The 21,720-nt window shown below is 38.0% G+C and overlaps 1 protein-coding gene across 1 annotated transcript; it reads right to left on the reverse strand.

Annotated features, from left to right (window-relative positions):
• Positions 1-6,717: 6,717 nt before the first annotated feature.
• On the reverse strand, positions 6,718-14,083 carry LOC146138653 (NACHT, LRR and PYD domains-containing protein 3-like). The gene is made up of 7 exons (XM_083394637.1): positions 14,068-14,083; positions 11,846-13,554; positions 10,564-10,725; positions 7,999-8,160; positions 7,130-7,291; positions 6,841-6,993; positions 6,718-6,777 (listed from the first exon to the last, which is right to left on the reverse strand). Exons 1-7 carry the CDS (start codon positions 14,081-14,083, stop codon positions 6,718-6,720), a joined length of 2,424 nt encoding a protein of 807 aa, XP_083250763.1.
• Between the last annotated feature and the right edge of the window lie 7,637 nt (positions 14,084-21,720).

The following is a 21,720-nucleotide window of genomic DNA, read 5'->3' on the forward strand; positions in this document are numbered from 1 at the left end:
CTGTTGGTGCTTAACGAAATGTCCGGTACCACGAAATATTGTGGCAATATTTTCAAAGACTAACTACCTTTTTAATTGTCCATTATGTTTTACCATCGCAAGCGAAACGGTTTGCAACTTTTGTGTAATGATTTTTTCCAGTTTAAATTCAAAATTTTGATTCTTTCTAATCCTTGCGAATACGTTTTCATGGTAGTGTAGCAATAAACAAACATTGTTGTGTAATAGCAAGCGCGTCGAAGCTTGCTGCTCCCATTAAGCGTAATTCATTCCGTTTAGTATGTTACACTATTCTTTAAGAATACTTGTTAAAGGCCGCAGGTTGGACACCGTTGATTTGGGATTAATGTATTTTTGCCAGTTTGCCTGTATTTTTTGCCAGTTTGGGAGGCTAACAATTCCTTTTTTGATACAATAAAACTTTTAACTACTCAATAACTCTGTGGCCAACTGAGAATGGTCTCGTGGCCCTCATGTTAGAAGTGTAACAAAATTAAACCTCCTGAAAGTGTACGTGTTTGGCTTAGGGAAAAGTTGAACAAACTATACGGCCCGCAATTCTATCCGGCCGGCGGCCTATTTTTCTTAAATTACATTAATGAAAACAAGCTCAACTTTCTATACGTTTGGTTGTAAAACACTGTTTTCTAGAGAGGTTTCCAGTCATTGACTCCAACAAACTTTATTTTAGCATAAAATATTTAGCATAATAATTAAAGCGCTTTGTGTTAGGCGTTTTTTCATATTTGCAGCGGAACTCTTCACATTCTTGTTTTTATTATTGGTGTCTCAGAAAGTTCGTCATTTATTTTCAAAAACAACCCACTACGATTTCTTGTTGTTCAAAAAACGATTTTCTTGTTGTTCAAAAATATGTTCAAAATACTTTGACTGGGGCGTCTTTGGGATTTGTAAAGTGTTTTGCGCGGTCAACAATAAAACTTCCTGGACTGTTATCGGTTTATAACCGTAAGTTACCAATTGTTCTGATTTCAATTGAGCCCGTCATTTTTGAGTTGGTGATTGGCCACAGCACGTTCCGCAGCAGCTTTACAGTCATCCCTCGCCAGGGAATTTTTTAAAGTAGCAAAACAATGGAAGTTCCTCCAATTGTTTTCTCGCTTCACTCGCTTTACTTTCGCTTTTAGACTTCCTTGTTGAAATGGTAGGAGAAATTTGAAACATGGCACAATAAATAAATTGGAAATCGCCGACCTGACATTTGAACTAATTTTTGTTGTTGTTGTAGCTATATGGTGGTCTAACAGACCAAACTTAAAATCGACGAATCACATAATGATAAAGCGACTTAGTTATTGTATGAACAGGTAACATTTCCCTATACTCTACGACAGGGTTTCTCAACCGTGGCCCTCGGCCCTCTTGGGGGGCCACGGAGCGATGATTGGGGGGTCACGGGCATAACTCTTTAATCTTTTTTGGTCATGGTATTACAAAACTTCTGCCGTTTATGTCAGGTAATTGTAACCGATATAATTTATTCGTTTTATCGCGGAAAGTTTGGATTAAAGCCGCCTATCGCTGGGGCGAAACAATTACTGTGCTGCTTCAAATACAACCATATATGTGGCGTTAGAGCTTTTTGGGACGGCCAGTTATTGACCGATCCTTTCGACTTATCATTAGGTGTCTGTCAAATAATTTCAAAACGCGTAATAGCTCAAGATTGTTGTGTCTATTCGAGATTCGTACTCACTAATCAGCAAGAACGTAAAGTGCGTTTAATTCGCAACTACAACTATCTTTGCGAAGCTGAATTTTCGTATCTTGCGTGAATAAAACCGAATGGTCCAAAACAAAACAGAGTCGAATAAAAAAACCGTGCGGAGTACAAGAATAGGCTTTGCAATGACTACTAACTACGTTAATTTAAAGTAAACAGATTTGGAAGTAAGTAAGTTTATTCGTTAGACTTCGTTTAATTGTCGTTTGTTCCTGACGTGGAGAAGTAAAACAAGTGAAAACACGTAAACGCAATGCTAGTTATTTTTATAACAAGGGAGCCACGAGGGTTGAGATATTATCAAAGGGGGCCACGAAGCATAAAAGTTTGAGAACCACTGGTCTACGACGTCAACCTCAATCGTTCCCCAAACTTTATTTCTTAAAGTTCCCTTATTCTCTTGACATTTCATTTCGTACTGCAAAGCTTTGTTCCGGGCCCGTAGTAAATTTCTGTTTAGTTTCTTCGCATAAACAGTTTTACTTGACGTCATCTCGCCTATTAACTCGAGCAAAAGTGCATTATGCCTACCGTGCACTCTATAAAGTGTCATTAGGTGGTTTTCTCCTTGTTGAAGTATAAACGAAATGTACCGCAGTCTGTTCGCCATTCAAAGGCCTAACAACTGCTTTTTGTAGTAAATAGTTTAACTTTTAATTTGTGATATGTTGCCTATGGATATGGTAATTTTGTGACTTGATTTTTCAATACTCGAAACAAAAATCATAATAACATTGCACATCAAAAGGAGAAACACGCAAATATTTTTGTCTTAATTAACCGCTTCGGTTCGCACTGTAATTTTTGTTTATCTTGGTTAGTATTTCATAAATTTAATTTGGTTGTTGTACATTACACAATTTTCGAGTTTTATATTCTAAATCCCATTTAGTAGCCTTTAATATTGTCTTATTTGCCACGAAGTAAGTAAAAAATATAGGTAATTAGGACGATAAGCAAGTCGTTATTGTAATGAGTGTTAACTAGTTACCATTTTATACGTAGGATCAATATTAAAGTGCTTTAAAATCAGCGCTTATGTAAGACTCGATGACTGAGACTCTTACCTTGCCTATAGATTGAGAGGTAATGGAACGATTTTGTGCCGCCATTTTTGCATTTACTATCTAATGAACCAACACTTTTTTTGGTAAAAATACGTTTTAGCTTGTTGCCACAAATATCAAGTTTTCCGTAGACTCTTATCAAAAATTCGTTTATGTTAAAAATTTAAGAATACCCAATTAATGGTAAAAGCATGGAAACAGTCGATTCCAAATTGGCGATATCATAATGGCCGGTTTCCAGTTACGTTAAAATGATTTCTAAATTAAAATGACCTCATGACTAAATAAATTTACCGCTAGTTATGTAACAAAAATATTTAATCACTATACCCAATAATTTTTTGAAAGTCTTTGTCTTGTATATTTTTTATTTTCATATTTTCATTTATGTTTTTTTAAACATCAGGAAACATTAAACGTGAAACTGTGTTGTTTTTGTACTCCATACTGATCTTTATGATCATTACCATGGCAATTTTGTAGGATTAATCTTTTTGCGTGTAAGTTTAGCATTCGTTTTTAAATGCTACATATGGGTGTGGCGTTTAGGTTTTAGTTTTAACCTTGTGAATCATGTAGGTATTATTTTTTGTAGGTATTATTTTTTAACAAAACGAGATCAAACGGCCTTTCAGCTCTAAAAGCTTGGCGATGCGTGGCATAGACAAATAAACCTGCAGCATAGAACCTGCCTTTATGGTCAGATGATAAGAAATTTCGGGAGTGCGTCAAACATTTTTTGCTTGGAGTTAGATTTAAATGATACATAGATTATAATAATAGCTTACCGATGTGCCAGGTGGTTAGGTGTCTTCACCATCTGAAAGCGGATTTAGTCTTTCTTAATCAGAATACATTTCTAGAATTGACCTATTATGTCACTGAGGTTTGAAGAATGTCAAATAACGTCTCAAGATTTAAAAATAAACGACAAGAAAACCGAAAAGTATAGAGATATTACGTTAAATTGTAACTGCAAATCAAAACAATCTCTACAAGCGCGCTTAACCTCGTTACACGTTTCATCTGCAACAATTACTTAAGTGGGGTTTTGCCAATTTTCACTCGATTTTTACTGAGCTAACATCTCCCCTTTTGTGCGAAACAACCTTTTCACAACATTGTTTTGTTTATTTACCAGTTCTTTTTATTTCAGTTGCTACTTCCCTATAAGTGGGTCTTAATACTAGCAGTCAAAATGCTTTGTATCGCCGACAACGAAGCCTTCACGTATGGGACTTCCGGATCCAAAGCTGATACACATAGTAAGCAGCAGTGCGTAGCAGACTTGGGGAACTATATTTATTTTAGCCTTTAAAATTAGAATAAAACTAAAATTAGAGCGTTTAAGTTTTTTCCAAATTAGATTAGAATTAGACTTAGATCATTTTAGTTTTCTCAAATTGAATTCGAATTAGAATTACCGAATTTTTAGAACAACGATTTTAAACTGGAATTTAAACTGTAGATTTACATTACAATTTGCATGCCTTTTAGCATAGCATATGCTTTACAGAGTGTACAAATCAACAACAACTCGTTCCGACCAAAGAGTTTTATTTCAAATTCTTTATTTTGGCTTAGAGACTAAAAACGCCGTTCGACAAATTAGCATTTTTGGTGCAAACCGAATTAGATTAAAACTAGAATTAGAGCACACTAGCAATCTACAAACTAGATTGGAATTACAATTAGCCGAATTTTGCTCTAATTCATTGGATTAGAAAACTAGAATTTTCCAGTTGTCCAGGTCTGCTACGTATAGTTTCCGTGTGAATCACAATAATAGAGTATAGAGAGCAAGTATCCTATACTTATGCTAAGTCACAGTTAAAACACATTCAAGTGTGAAAATCCTGATATAACCCAGGTGACTGCTTCTTTAAAACATGAGTCCTTTATTGTGGAATGAACAAGCAATCAATTGAGCATAACACAGACCAAAGCAAAATCAACAGCAAGTCAAACGATTTTATCCAATACTAAAGTTACCACTACAAACCTACATAACAAGATAAACAAACCTTAACAAAACATCGTAATCATAATATTTACAACGGTAAGTAGAAAACTAAAAATGATCCATTATTATCGAACTACAGCATTACCACTACAAACCTATACAAAACAAACCTAACCAAACATTGTAATCATAATATTTACAAAGGTAAGTAGAAATTGAAAATTACACATTATCGAACTACACTTACAGCAATATTTTGTAGATAAAAGAAGCCCAGTAAACAAAACTCTGTTTAAAACAAACACAAATATTTCCATTGATCGTTCCATAAACTTTAAAAAAAAAGTTAGGTAGCTCATATCAGAGACAGCGTGAAAGTGAAACAGCAAACAAAAGCATAACATTGCCAAACAAGCCAAAATAGAGTTATTTCAACTAAAACAAATATACGCATGCGAGGTGTGATTTGAACCTTTGTACAAATGGCCTGGGTTAACAGCACTGGTAGCCTACAGTGGCGGACGTCTAGCATGTTTGAACTAGAGATAATTTATTTTTCCTAACGGTAAAGGGACAACTAGGAGGGTTGATTCTAAAATATGGCTGAGTGCTACACGCCAAAAAGTCGTAAAATGCCCTATGCATGGGCAAAGAAAATACTTAATACAAAAAGCGAGACAAACGTAACTGTACGTAAAATGCTCGATGCTTGAGCAAAGGAAATTCATAAGGCAAAAATAGAAAAGTGTTAAAAATAAAAACAACATGTTGGAATGGACACAACAGTTCTTATGACAGAAGACGACGTTAACAACCACAATAGTAGGCTATTGCCAACAAAGCACGGTGGACTGTTATTAGGTTAGAAGTTTAGTTGCGCGGTTGTAAGGCGGAGGTATAGGGGTATGAATTTAGGACTAGTAATTTCGGTTAGCATTGGTAATATTTATCAATTAGGTGCAATTGTTTTATAGTATTATGTCGGAAAATGGTGTGCTGGGGAGGGAGTTTCGTACTCTAAGGTTGTATTTACTGGGTAGCGTGACTATCAAGGGGTACTCAATTATCTGAAATTGGTTGTATGAGGGGGAGGGAGTGTATAAGGTTCGGTGATGAAAAAGGAGGCTGATTATACGTTTTAAGTGGACATCGAGATAAAAGGTAATGTGGACGATCAAGTAACCACCGTGGGGACGATTTTTCGCCAAGGTGATTACGGGTATAGTTGGATTACTGGGGCCTATAACATATTTCAACAATTTTTCGTTTAATCAAATTTTGGAATCGGTTTGGGTGGTACTAAATGTGATATAGCTGAATAAAGTGTGGAAGACGAAGGGTTATACAATGGATTGCTTTTCCGTTAAAGATGTCAAATTTGCAAGATCTGGCTTTAACTTTGTATTTCATTTTTTCCTGTTGAATTTGGGTTGCACCCATTAGGATAATAAGTGGATATATTGATATCCAGTTTCTCCAAGGGATGTTTTTTATGAGGGGGAACGGACCGGGTATAGTTCGCTTTCTTTCTGTGCGACCGTTATATTTTCAAATTTGGTAAGGGTTTCGAAAAGTGCTGGTAGTTAGGGGGGTGTAAAAGGGTTAAGTTAACGCCGTCCGCTTTAGGCGAAAAGCCCTGTAATTTACAATTAGGGGCAGGTGGGGTTGAAATGGTGATATTTTCACTTTGTAAAATGAGGTCGAAGGCGACCAGCAAGAAAGTGAGACATGCAGGTGACCTTGTTTCATTCCCCACATGATCGCCACGGTGTCAGAAGCCAAAATAATGTTATATATTTATACAGCCATTCTTGACTGAACAAGACTGGGTGAACCTGTCGCACAATATTTTCCAGGAAAGGCAGAAAAGCTGAGCGTTTTTATTTTTGTGCGACAAATTGAGGTTTTTCAGTAACTTGAGGGCGTATTAGCCTTGTCCTTAATCACATTATGTCGCACTTTTTCTTCTTTGAAATACTGTCTGAGATTTCTGGTTCTTGAGCCTTAAATAAAACAAATCGTAGATAAGAAGTCGTATAAGCGCCATGATGTATAAAGTGACGTACCACAGCTTTAAGGCGTAACCTGATGTTTTGGAGGACGTCATTCGATATTTCGCAACCACCACAATACAAACGCTGAATGTTGTGAGCGCATGAGGCCAGTAGTTCGCCTCCTTCATCTCCAAGTGGGTTGTTATCAACACCCAGTAACTTCATCTGTAAACACCATTTTAATATTTATTTTCCTCGGCTCAAGTTATTCACAAAATGTTGTTCAGGAAATATGGTGGCCACGTTAAAAAATTTGAGTTTTTACACAATTTTATACACTAAATATGTATATTGAACTCACCGGCTTCTTTAGTTTTGCGATCGCGTTCGTCAAATATTTTAATCCAGAGTCTGTGATGCCGCAATTGTTCAACCGTAAATCCTCAATATTGTGTACGCAAGTCGAAATAAATTGAACACCTCTTGAACCAATTGCGTTTCCAGATAAATCAAACATACGCATCTTAAATGAAATAAATATTTAAATTTTATGTCGGTATAATATTGTAGTTATTTCAAAATAAAAAACGTTAAAAGACAGTATGGTCGCCCTTAACAATTAAAAGTTAAAAATGTAAGACAATGTTTACCGGCTTCTTCAATTTTGCGATTCCTTTTGTAAAATCTTCCAAATCAAGTCCAACAATTCCGCATTTACAAAGCCACAAAATTTCAATGTTGCTGACGCAAGCAGAAAGGGATTTTAAACCGTGAGACCCAAAAAAGTTGTCATTCAATATCAACCACGAAATCTAAATTTGCAAAGAGGTAAAAAGTAAAAAATTGTAAAATGACTTGATTGTAAAACTATCGGGGAAAACTGCTAGGCAGGCTTACCAAGGAGGAGATAAGCGAGTTAAACAACCTTTTAATGAGGTCTGTCAAAACATAGCTTTTTATGCATTGGATATAGTAAATACAAAAAAAACTGTTAGTCATTTAAAAATTACCTCAAGAGCTAGTAGAAGAAAACCTTAATGGCTACTAGTAATTTTGGAACTTTAGAAAAACTAAAAAAAATGACTTGATGAAATTCAGACACCGTAGATTCCACGGCAAACCAAATGTATGCTAAGAAATAAATATGCTGCATATTTTATCTGATCTCTTAGTTTTTGCAAATAAGAACAATTTAACGTGAATGTTGCAATCGTTAACATTCTCACGTACGGGTTGTTGCAGGTTTGTGATGGCACTGCTCAGCTTTGACAAATCGTCGTCTTTCATGTCGCAATCGACCAACTGAAGTCGCTCGATTTTATAAACAACTTGTGCAATGATCTCAAAGCCACGTGACCCGATCTTGTTTCGGCTCAAATTGATAAATTTGATCTGTAAAAAATACGTTGTGTTAATTCAGGGCTGGCTAACACGCGACTCGCGAACCGCATGCGGCTCTTCAACCAATTTTTTTCCGTCCTTACGTTCAGATTGTATTAATGTTTTTAGAATGTTTAGTGTCAATTTTCGCTTGCTTAATTTTTGGCCCATTTTAATTGCCTTAATTTAAAATTTGGTGCGCATCTTGCGAGACACGTTTTTATGCTGCAATATATCTTGTCCCGTTTTACGAAATCTTGCAGCATAAAAACGTGGTGTATTTCATATCAGTCTGTTAACTTTGCGTCTCACGACTATTTGGTAGCTCAGAAAGGGCGAAGAATGTATTTATGCTTATTTTCCGTGAGAGAAATTTAAGGAGGCGTGGTCCGAGAATATAAGAGAGCATGGTACAAAACTACTAGACCCACCCCTCCTCAGCTTAAATGTAACCTATACGTAAAATTGGTTAGTGGGCAATATTTATAAAAAGTCCAAAGCGGAGCAAAATTGCCCTGTATGTGAGAAAGGAGGAAACGAAGTTACATTTATTTCTGTAGATAAGTAAGGTGTGGCTCTTTGCATAGAAAAAATTAAAAAATGCAGCTTTTTATCTTTAATCGATTGTTGACCTCTGTGCTACTACAACAATAGTTTCTACCGACAATTCATACTTGGGTTGACGGTGTTATTTTATGTATACTATTTTATTTTTTCCCGGGGGGTGTCGGAAGATATTTTTTAGAGGGGTAAGGAGTATAATTTTTTAATAGAATTAATTGTTTACCGGGGGTTATAGTTTTTTTTTAAAGATGGACTAACCAAAACGGGAACACACAATATTACATAAAAAGGAACCAAATCTAAAGAAGATTAATCTATATACGATAGCTTTAAGACCAACAACATAAGAAAGTCAAATGCCATAAAATGCATAGTAATATCCAGACGTTATTTCGACTATTAAGTATGAGTCTAATTTTGATGTTCTCCAGAACTGTGTTTTATTCCGATGTTTGTATTGTTTTTAAATCGGAATATCGTTAGAGTATGTTTTTTTTGGTGGCCATAGGATTCTAATTAAAATATGTTTTTTATATACAAGTGGTATTTCTTTGATTATTAAGGGAAGAGGGTTATTAGTATTATTCGTAAGTGTAATATATATTACTAATAAAGGTTAAAAATATTATGCACTATCCATTGCCTCCAGTGGCGTATCCAGGGGGTTGGGGGGTACTTATCCCCCTATTTGCAAGTGATATTATCGTTTTTTTAATCGTTTTGTCACGGTTTAACAAACTGTTCGAAGCGGCGTGCTTTTTAACGGTAGTTGGGTCACGCGTCTTAATGTGATGCGAAACCAAAATCGAGCGCAGAGGGGGGGGGGGGCAACCAACTGTATTTAATGATCTCGTAAAACAACGCAATAAAATGCCAAATATCGCAACGACATGTTTATCGCTTGCTTCGTCGAATGCTCAAGTGATACTCAAGCTCGTATTTACAGCTTCTCGCGGAAACGCGAACTGATAAATCACGCCCTTGCCTTTGGTCAAACAATCGTTAAGCCAGGTTCAGCGGCACGCGGCACGCGACACGCGATGCATGTCAACGCAAAATTAGGCATTTAAGCATTTTCTAAAACCACGTGTTAAGTGTTCAATTGACACAACTCATTTTTCCTCAACCGCAGCTTGTAATTTAGCTGACTTGGCACACAGCTCGGCGCAGGTGTCGCGCTAATCGTGGCATAATAACACGCGGGAAAAACGATCTTCGTTTAGTATTGCAGGTGACGAAAGGCGTGCTTGTAGTTTAGCGCTAGTCTCTTTATAGAACTTAGGAAACTTTTTTCGTCTAAAAGTAACGATTGCACACTAAGTTGTCGACGACCCACGTGTTCGCTTTGCGTCTAAAAGTTCGATTTTGCTAGGACTTAAATGGGCTGTTTCTGATTAGTTTTTTATGACGTCTTGCAATTACAATTTATGACGTCATACAGTCACTATCTTATGACGTCATTGTTTATTACCGTTCAAGGAAAAATAGGGGAATACCCGCAAGTTGCCAATGCAGTACCCCTTTTTGATTTTTTGATTGCCCCCCCTGGAAAATTTTCTGCGGGCGCCCCTAGTCATGTTAAAGTGTAACAAGCACTATATGAAGCCTAAACCAAAAACCCTGATGAGAAATGTTTAAAATTAACCCTGGCAAATAAAGCTATTATACCGGCCCGCTGGCACTGACAAACCAACGATACTAGGCTAACAAATTAAAATATATAATACCCGACAAAATATATAACAACCTCACCAATAGTTTCTCTTGTCTTGCTAAGGTAAATAATTACGTGCCGTATTTTAGGTTTATATTAAACGAGTTTCTGATTGCAAATGTGTAAGATAATATTACCGCAGTTCTGCATTCAAGCAGTTTCGTTGCCAGACATTCAACTTGGTCGTCAGTAATATTGCAACGATCCAGGTCAAGTCTTTCAATCTTATTAAGACATTGGCATAAGAGTGTGACGCCAGCATCACCCAGATTGTGGCCGGTCAAATCAAGGAGATCAATCTGACGGAAAAAAGGAGGAGAAATATTCATTGTTGGCATCACTTTTTGAAACTTAGGAACAGCAAAAAGCTGGCGAGTTCGGTCTTGCACACATTTGGTTAATACAAAAATGTATTTTTTAAAACTTTAATAAATCATCTCTATTTCTGTTAGGGTTACTTCTCAAAAAGTTCAGGTTCTTTTAAATTATTAGGTCCAGTTCCAGTACGGTTTAGGTAAAAATGGCCCAAAACCGGTTCGTAAAGTTTCCGTTCGGTTTGGTTCGTATAGCTGCTTCTAAATAGTAATAGTATTTAAAATATTTAAGACGTAAAGGCTGCACTTTTTCGGCTCAGACTTTGATTATTAAAACCAGTTTATGATAACAGTTTTCTGCAGCCGGTAAAACATGTCATTAATGATCATGCAAAGTGTCCAGCGTTTGATTACATAAATGTACTTACGTTTTAATAAACAATATCTTTTTAATTAGGCTTGGGCGTTTAAAAGCTACATTGTGCAATTGAAGAAGTATTTCTCTAGAAAAACAATGCTGTCATTTTGATTGCCTTTCAAATGTAAACAATATAGGCTATTTGCAATTATCCAAGCGAAAGTTTTATTCTTCAATTCAATCGTATGCGGGGTAAAAAATGCTTAATTGCAATATCCTGCATATTTTCGTCGTTATTTAGAAAACAACAAAGAAACGAATGATTATCACAACCTTCCTTAACATATATTTAAAAATCCCGGGTATCACAAACAATATAATAATATCATACAAATACGAAAAATATAATTTGTAATGTAATTCTTTGGCTAGACGTACTGAATTTGTCCGTATTTTGATAGATTCCAGTATTTTTCTGATGCTTTCACATGATAGTTCGCATGACACAAACATAAGTTCTTTCATATGTGAAACATGAGAAACAATTTTGTCAATTTCGTGAGATGTTATCTTAGTGTTTTCAATGCAACACTTGATCACCTAGAATAAACAAGAATAAAATGTTCCATAAACAACAAAAACAAGGATGTAAAACGTATTAACCTGATGACGTGTTGTTGATATTTCGTCAAAAAAATGACGTAATCCATTTTCCGCGAAAGTTGCTGGTTCCGAATTAACCCCAACATTGATCGATATTTGCCTGTCAGTTGCACGTAACACGTAACAAAGACTTGTCACGTGATTCGGAAGAATTACACCCGAGATTAAAATTTTATCTGGGAGTAAACTGGCAAGGCAGATCGTGAATTCACCACGCCTGGATTCGTGAGCTAAACTGCAAAGTGTAAAAAATGAATCATTGTCGTCACGAGATTCAAATTTGTACAGAACAGCTAAAGATTCGGAATCAAAACAAGCATCATGATGCACTGGGTAATCTGAGAAACATAAGCTTTTATATTCGGCAATCTTTCTAGTGAACATTTTCATCACCACGGTTTTCTTTGTTTCGAAATCACATGTTTCCAATGAAGGAATGAGAGATGTGAGTTTGTCGAGGACTGTTGGATTGATGAGGCCGAAGAGGAAGCGCAACACCATCTCCCACTCTTTCCCCTCTAAAACCTCAAGATTTATAAATTCGTCCATCTTTGTGACAAACATTAAGTGCAAAGAAGTAAAGAATTCCTGCCATAGAAGATGTGAGAAGAAGTAACTCCGATTGCCTTCTAGAATCTTAGAATGTAAATCGCTGAATTTCCATTGAAGGTTGATGAATTCTTCCCAATCCTTAGCGTTCACTCCGCAACTTATCAGATCTCTAGATTGAAAAACGAGCTCGTTCTTAAGCATACCATTTAGTGCTAATTGTGAAAGCTTAAACAGATCATTTGGTTTCAGAACTGAATGTGAATATTCAAAGCAGCGAATAACAAAGGAAGTAAATATATCTGTAATGGAGAAACCTTCCATATCCGAACCACAATCTTGAGCGTATGACACAACTAAGTTGGTAAACACTGGAATAAAACACAAGCTATTGGCCGAAGGATTTTTCTCCAAAGCATTTAAAACCTTATTACACTCCTCTTCGTTTGGTAAATTTCTGCGAATCAACAAATCTTTAGATTCTTCACCCAACCCAACTACACAGCCTGTGAAGATAGGTTTGCACAGATGATAGAGGTCGTCATATGATCCTGGTCGTGATATGAGCATCTTGTGAGCATCAGGAAGCACACGACCATTCTGAATATTCTTGAAGATTATATCAGGAGTCGCCTTATCGAACAAGCCGATAGCAGATGGAGCTTCGGAAAGATTTGGAAGTCGTGCTTCATCTAAACCATCAAACACAATGTAAGTATTGGGCGATTTACTGATACGTTTTAGAAGTTGCTTGTCGCTTTCTGGACTATATTCCCACTCAGGAAGAGCAGATCGGAGCAGGAGCTGGAGAATGGAGATGGGGATGCTGAAGTCGAAATCACGAAGAAAGATAAGAAATAGATAACAGTCGTCATTCGTCTCATGTGTGCTCTTAATGTGCTGCAAGAATTGCTTTCCAAAAGTAGATTTGCCAATTCCAGCAATGCCAACCACACCCACAACGTTGCCATATTTTTGGATAAATTTACGTTTTGCAGGTGGGTTGTTGCATTCCAATTCCGACTGTGTTTGGGCATTTCGTTTTGCAGAAGGATATATATTTTCGACGGTAAGGAATGTTGCATCACTAGTAACGTGTTTGTGACGTAATAAACCCCCACTGATGCCGAATTTTTCTTGAGTTTTTCGTTTTGTTTGAATAACATCGAGCAGAACCGGTTCGATTCTTTGCGATCCAAAGACAACATCAATGTTTTCCTTCAGTGATTGTCGTAATTTTTCATCTACAACGCATAGAACAGATTACAATGTAATGCTTTGGTGACAGTTATAAACTCCTATGCCCTTTAAGTAAGGAATTTCTTTTTTATATTTGTATTAATATGTAGGCGTCAGATAGTAGGCTTTTTCCAGATTGTTATACATTGGAAAAACAAATATTCAGCAATGAGAAATGTGTCTGAATTTGTCACATTATTCTTAAAAATTCAGTTTTAAATAAGTGGTTTGGATATGCCTCGTTTAACGACATGTTTTCCTTTAATTGAGATCAGTCCATAACTTGACTATAGCCTTCTGGTACGCTAAAAGTGTATAGCATACGAATCTAATCATATCATGCCTGCTTGTCGCATTCTAATCATTAGTGTTATACTTTTGAAACACAATTCATATTGATTTCATACTTTGTATAGATTAGCGGTATGGATCTACCACACCTACTACAAAAGACCAATTTTGTTCAATTTTTTTGATTTCCTATCTTACTATTTGAGCATAGCGTCGCTTTGAAAAACCGTTAGGAAGATACATATTTGTCGTGGCAAGCGTCAGTATGACGTCACAAAAATAACCCCTACAATGTCAGAATTGTATATCACTCCTTTTCTTCTTTAGGCTACTTATACATATCTCATTCCTCAACTGAATTTTTTGAAGTGTTGCACACTAACAACACCTGTTATTCACACTGGAGAGATAGCATATAGTAAAGTTACTATTTTGTTGTTCTGTTAATTTGTGCTGCGTAATAAATAAAAGTTTAATAACCACTGCTGTAGAGTCTGAGCCGGACTCGGGACCCCATGAAATTGCACATTTGGCCGGAGTCGGACTCGGATTGTTTTTAACCGACTCTGTAGCCCTGGTTGCCAGTGCAAAACCAAACATAGAACTAAACAGGGTGTGCGTTTTTTGTATATTTTACCAGGGGGGTACAGCGCGGTTCTACTATATTATATCAATGGGGTATAGTGCGACTGCGGTTCTACTATATTATACCAGGGGGTATAGTGCGGTTCCGCTATATTTTACCAGGGGTATTCCCAGTTAATCTATATTCTTTCAACGGGTCGTATTTGTCAGTGTCCATATTCTCCAAATGTTGTGTTTTCTGTTTCGGTGCTTTAGCAGGCAAAAGCGCATGTGGCTCGAAGTTGCGTGTTATTAGTTGGACATTGTGAACTTTTACAAGATTGGTTGCCAGTGGTCTTTGTCTAAATTTTGCTGCAAAGCAAACCTATAATTTGTCTTTATAATTAAAAAATATTTAACAATTTTGTCTTCCACCCCTATGCGCCTCTAATTGGGGGACAAAAGTCAATACTGTGACATCATCGTTTTAGTTCTTTTACAGTTATATACTCCTTTCTAGCGGCAGAAAACCTTCAATACATATTTCGTTCATATCGCTTGCTTTATTCAGGTCGCGAAGCGGCTGGCTTTCTGTTGCGTGTTTTTGTCCCGCGCGTGCAAAGTTCATTCACCCCTTAATTATTGGGTACAAAAATTTTATATTAGAAACAATTTTCAAAGGCTATCTAACAGTTGTGAAAATTGCATGTGCCAACTAAGTTGTTTTCGTTGTCAAAAGTGAGCCACAAAAAAATTGACTGTAAAAAAAAACTAGACGGTGTTGCGGTTGTTGTATAATTTTTGGAAGGATATATTTTCACGGTTTAGTGCTTATTTCTATTTTTTGGTAGTGGACCGTTACAAATAGCGAGTTATTGCTAAATACTATTATTTTCACTTTGGTTCGCGGTTCAGCATATGCGTTGCATGTTCTATAGTTTCCTTAACTTGTTTCTGCAAGCAAAAACAGATATGGGCCGAAAACTTCCCGCTCTAATTTATGGCTTAGAAGCGAAAAGGGTAGTTGCCAGGGATTCTTTTTTAAATACGTTAGTTTGGTAAAAACTATGCAAAACTAATTTCAGAATCATTTTGAAATTAAAATATTTTATTTGTTCATTTAATCTGTGCCGCTTAACCCCCCCCCCCCCCACCAACGTCATATAATAAATGAAGCCTTTCGCAATGCCTCCCTGTTTTCTACGATTGGTGAAACTTTAATACATGGCCTTGTCTCTTTATGCATTACCGCAAAAATAAATTGAAATACGGCGAGGTAATTGGGAAATGATCGAAAAATATATTTGTTAAATAGAATTTGCGTAGATATCGCGTACGGCCATGTTATTAAATTTCGGCCAGCTAACATGTTTAAAAAGCCACTCTGATAATCGTTCTCTTAAAACGGTTTACCGCCTATCATTTTGCTTCATTTTTGCCAATTTTATTCGGTAAATTTTTACCATGCATTGGTCCATGCAATCACTTTTAAAAGAGAGTTTTAATCTTTTGTTTCGAGCAATATGCAAACCTCTTTTATGTGCCTAATATGCCACCTTTTAAATCAAAAATTCGGCAAATTTAAACCAAATAAACGCAGTGTTCTTAAGACTTATTTTTGAAAGGCACCATGTTATGACGTGACTGCGTAACGTCGTCGCTGAAAATGCAAGAAACTTGAGTAGTTTGCTCGCTGCGCCCTTGTACAAAGTAGTGCATGCCAGTGTTGATATGTTTGATTGAAGTAAGATACGAAACAGGTGCAAACGGAAAGGTGTACACTGCCCTAAGGTTTCGCATTTAAATTTGAGACAGTAAAACATGCTGTTCGGTAAGAGCAATAAGTTATTTTGCTGTGGGATGATGAAGCACAGCAGGATGCCAGCCGCCGTCGTTTTGCGAGCTAAATAAAGCAAGTGATATGAACGCATACTCTGTTAAAGTTTTTCTGCCGCTATACATAGGAGTAAATAGCTGTAAAGGACTAAAACGATGACGTCATTGTTTTATGTTCCCAAATTAGAGGTGACTCTACCACAACATTTGATGTTTCTCGCGTGTCCTGCAGTAACAAACTAAATGCCCACCCCAGCGCTAGACGCTCGCTCACCCAATAAGACCCTATTGACACTTGATTATGGGGCGAAGCTTATCGAAGTATTGGTCGCCCGAAAAAACGCTGACGCCGCATATAAAGCAAGCATTATAAATATGTCGCCGACATTCTGCTTTACACATCCCTACTCGCAATGCTTTTTTCCCTGCGGTAATTGCACGGTGGGTGAAAGTTTATTCACGGCCTTACCTCTTTGTGTATTACCGCGACAATAAAATGAAATACGATTTAGAGAATATTGGAAAAAACGTATTTGGAGAATATTTGCTATTTGCACCTGTTTCGTATGTTACCCCATTCCAACATATCAGCACACAATTTTAAGTTGTGTAGGCCTGGTGTTGATATGTTGGATTGGAGTAACATGCAAAACAGGTGCAAATAGAGAGGTGTACATTGCCACCAGATTTCGCATTTAAATTTGCGGCGGTAAAATATGTTGTTTTTTAAGAGCATTGAATAATTTTTCGAAAGAGAAGCCTCTTTTTAAAATGCAAGTCGCACGCGCCCAGTTTTGGACGAGTCACAATGAAAGTCTTACGCGCGGGACAATAAAGCGCAGCAGGCGTCTTGTCGCTTCGTCACTTCACGAGATGGGCAAAGCAAGCGAATATGAACGAATTCTGTATGGAGGTTTTCTGCTGCTAGATGGCAGTCGTTAGCTACAGAGAGCTAAAACATAATATTTCAGGTTTTGCCCCCCAGTCAAAGGCACCTAGGGGTGCAGCCACATAAACCTCGACATTGCACCTTCATACCACTCTACGCCATGTCTGAAAATTTGAAAGTTCTACGATGTATACTTTTTCTATAAAGCTCCGGAAAATAATCGGTCTGAAACATTTTCGGGCAAAAACAAGATATGTCCCGAAAATTTATTTTCGGCCCATATAACAAGATATGTCCCGAAAATAAATTTTCGGCCCATATAACTAGACGGGGGTGCGGTTGTTGTATATTTTGTCAAGGGATTATTTTCAGGGCTTAATGTTTTTTTTTCTTTAATATAATTTTTTTTTTGACCCTCTATTTTTTTCCAACCTTTTAAAAAAATAAAAAAACGTCGTTTTAAGTAAAAACTGGTTTATACAGTAACCCGTAGTTAGAATGATAAAATGATATATTCAGTTAATGTGGTGATTTAGATTGTTTTTACTCTGAAAATGTCTTAATTGCTGGTTTAGTGGTTGAAAGAGCCAGTCGCATGTCATATTGAATATACAAGACACTGATCTGTTTTGTCTTCAGAAGTAGTATTGTTGAAACCCCACATTCACAATGTTATGTTGATGGGAAAGGTAACAGCAAGGGCATCACAATTTCCTTGAGCTTAGGGTACGGTTTGCTTAGTTTTGCCCAAAATGTGGTCAAACTATCTTTCTCAAAGCTCAATCGGGTTGCCGTCAGTTCTTACGGCCACTTTGAGATAATAAACAAAAAATATCATTTTTTAAACTTTTCATGGCCCCCTTGAAAAAGGCTAATGCCTCCTAGAGCAGGGGTCGGCAACCTACGGCCCGCAGGCTGGATCCGATGTAATTCATCCGACCCGCCTCCTCTTTTACAACTTAGACACGAGTCTATAAAATTTTCGCGCTTCGCGCGAATGTTTATTTTACGTCCGATTTGTTTACATTTTAATGCTGCCTTTTCCGATAGATCAGGTCTTCTTTACCGTTGCCCTCTGGAAGGCTGCCAAGTGCGTCGCGTAAAAACGGAAAACATATTAAAATTATTGGACATATATTTTTTAACTTTTTTTTTAATTTTTTATTTTCAGCAATGTAATAAGAACTTGCAACAGTTTAAAAGAAATACCGGTATATTAAAAAAATCGCGCTCGCTTCGCTCGCCAGGTGCGCCTTGCCTTAAAACGGTTAACAAACACTGAGCTAGATTTTACCTCTAAAAAATGATAAACTTCAAACACTGAGCTAGATTAACCTCGAAGTAGTTTTATCATACTTTTCTTTAATAGTATGGATAACGAACGTGTGAACTCAAATTTTAAATCAAGCAAACGTTTTTTTTTTCGCGCTTTGCGTCAACACTTTACTGCCTTTGTAAATGAAAACGGTCCCCCAAATTTCTCCAGCGGTTTCCCAAATTTTGAACTTGCAACTTTTTGTTATTAAAATGAAACGCTTGCGGTCTCTTAAAACTACTTAGCGGTCACCAAACCAAACCTTAAAAAAAAACCTGGACGTATGCTTAAATTGTAAACAACGTGGACATTTAGCAAGAGAGTGTCCACGGTTGAAAGGGGATTCGCGTAATTTCAGAAAATGTTTTATTTGTGGTAAGACTGGGCATTTGGCGAGAGACTGCAGATCACGTGTGGCGCCGTCACGGCCAGTTAAGCAAAGTGGATGAGCTGGTTCAACCTCTTAGGATGATATCAACGTCAGAAAGTCGACGTCCAGCCGTTTGTGACGCCGCAAGAATAACCCGTAGAGGTTGGGACGCTACCAGTGCGCAAAGGACTTGTGGGAGATAATGTGGTTGACACTTTGCATAATACAGGCTGCACTGGGGTTGTGGTTAAAAGGAAGTTTGTTAAAGACGGTCAACTGACGGGGCACAGTGGTTTTGTTACGTTGTTGGACTCTAGTACGGTTAAGGCAGATGTGGCTCGAATTCATATCGATTCGCCATAGTTTAAAGGAGATGTGGATGCGCTGTGTTTGCCAGACGCTTTGCACGATTTGATAATAGAAAATATACCGGGTGCCGGGGACCCTGACGGTCCCAATCCAATGTGGAACGAAGGTTGCGCCGCAAAGACTCGTTCACAGAAAGCGCAGCTGGAGCGCAAACCATTAAGAGTGCCAAGTTAGAAAGAATGTTCTGTTATTGATAGGGCCGGGTTCGAGGTCGCACAAAACGACCACACAACTTTGCAAGCCTTGAAGAAATGGATGAAGAAAGGGTCAAAGGTGAACAGGTTACTGTATTTGGAATGGATGAAGGGTTACTGTATAGGAATTACCAGTACCCAAAAGTTAATGAGTGGAAGGTGGATCAGACAGCTGGTTGTACCAAGTAGCTTGCGCCGGAAAGTAATGAAGCTCGCTCACGACGCCATGGTGGGAGGACACATGGGCGTTAAAAAGACGGCTGATAAAATCCTTTCCGATTTCTATTGGCCTGGTCTCAAGGATGACGTCAAGCGGTTTTGCAGGTCGTGTGACATATGCCAACGGACAGTGAGCAAAGGTAACGTTCCAACGGTGCCGATGGAAAAGATGCCCTTGATTAATGTACCTTTCAAACGTGCGGCAGTCGATTTGATTGGCCCAATCTACCCAGCGAGTTAGAACGGTCACCGCTTAATACTTACTCTAGTGGACTATGCGACTCGCTATCCAGAAGCGGTTCCAATTAAAGCGATCACAACCAAAGCGGTGGCGGAAGCTTTAGTTGATATGTACAGTCGCCTCGGAATACCCGATTTTAAGAACTCAGCTCATATCGGACTGCATGAAGGAGGTGGAAAGACTGTTAAGAATACGTCATTTGACAACGACTCCGTATCACCCGGTGTGTAACGGGCGGGTGAGAAAGTTTAATGGAACATTGAAGAGAATGCTTAGGCGCCTGTGATGAAGGAATTGTTTTGTTTTAAAGCAGCGTATGGAGGACACACTAAAAATTGCACAGGCCGAGCTGGAAAAGTCACACGAGAAGCATATAAAGTACTTTGACAAAAAATCAAAGCTCAGAAGTTTGGAAGAAGGTAATTAGGCCCTTGTGTTGTTGCCAACAGATAACAACAAACTACTTATGCAGTGGAAGGGTCCATTTGTAATGCAAAATAGGAACAGACTTGGCGACTACGTGCTGGATGTTGGGGGAAAAAGGAAGACGTTTCACATTAATTTGTTGAAGCAATACATCGCGCGAATTGACGAACCAGCTGATTAAGCTAAAAAATGTAGACACATGTTGCGCGACGCTCACGGATGAAGTAGAAAATGATGACGATTTACTGGAGCTGTGTTCATTTTCCGCGAAAAGGAACTTGTGCACAGGTATCAGAGGCAGCTGCACTGGCTACGAATTACAACTGTGTGTTTAGCGACGTACCTGGCAACATTAACTTCGTTCATCACGTAAGGTTAACGGAGGAACGACCAGTTCGTTCTAAACCTTATACGCTGTCCCGTACAAGTTACGCGACAGTTTAAAGAAGGACATGGACGAAATGCTACGGTTGGGCATAATTAGGCGATCCGATTCAGCATAAGCCTCCCCCGTGGTGGTTGTAGCAAAGAAAGATGGGACTAACATAATTTATGTAGACTATCGGAAGTTTAACAAAGTGACAACATTTGACCCAGAGCCGATGACGACAGTAGCGCATGTTTAAAAAAAAAACTGGGTGGTGATCCTTTTTTTACAAAGATTGATTTGAAGAAGGGCTGCAGATAGGTTCCTGTTGCAAAAGATGATACACAAAGGACCTTGTGACCACCGATAGAAGTTTTGAGTTTCTTAAAATGCTGTTTGGTATGATGAACTCAGGTGCCACATTTGTTCGGGCTATGAGGATTTTGCTACAAGGACTTAATAACGTGAACATTTATATTGATGATCATCGTCCACTCTACGGCGTGGGAGTAGCACCTGACTGCTCTCTAGACAGCTTATTTCCAGCGATTAAGCCATCGAAGTGCGCGTGGTTGGTACAGATAACGTCGATTTTCTGAGGCACAGACCAGGGCGTTATGGGACTCCACAATGACAATGTCAAAAAGATTAAAATGGCGCAACGATCACCGACTAAGAAAGAAGTTAGATCGTTTCTCGGGCTCACCGGTTACTACCGGGATTTTATTCCACAGTATGCAGCGGTTGCTTCTCCCTTGACCGACCTGACAAAGAAAGGTCAACCGAACGTGGTGAACTGGGGAGACGCACTGGAAGCCGCATTACGTTCACTGAAGGGCAGTCTGTTAAGCGACCCCATATTTCATTTACCGGACATCAGTAAACCATTTGTATTGCGCACTGACGCGTCCGACAAGGACTAGGTGCTTTGCTGATGCAAAATTATCGTATTAAATACGAATGAATTAAGGGTGTGGATAACGTTGGCGCAGACTCTATGAGTCGCCTTAACTGAATAATGTTACGATATATACTATGTGTCGTGCGTGATGTGCTTTAGTTGTTTTCGCTTCGTAGTGTTTTTCGTTGT

The sequence above is a fragment of the Ascidiella aspersa genome, chromosome 7, assembly GCF_963924565.1.
Source record: "Ascidiella aspersa chromosome 7, kaAscAspe10.2, whole genome shotgun sequence".
Classification (NCBI taxonomy): Eukaryota; Metazoa; Chordata; class Ascidiacea; order Phlebobranchia; family Ascidiidae; genus Ascidiella; species Ascidiella aspersa.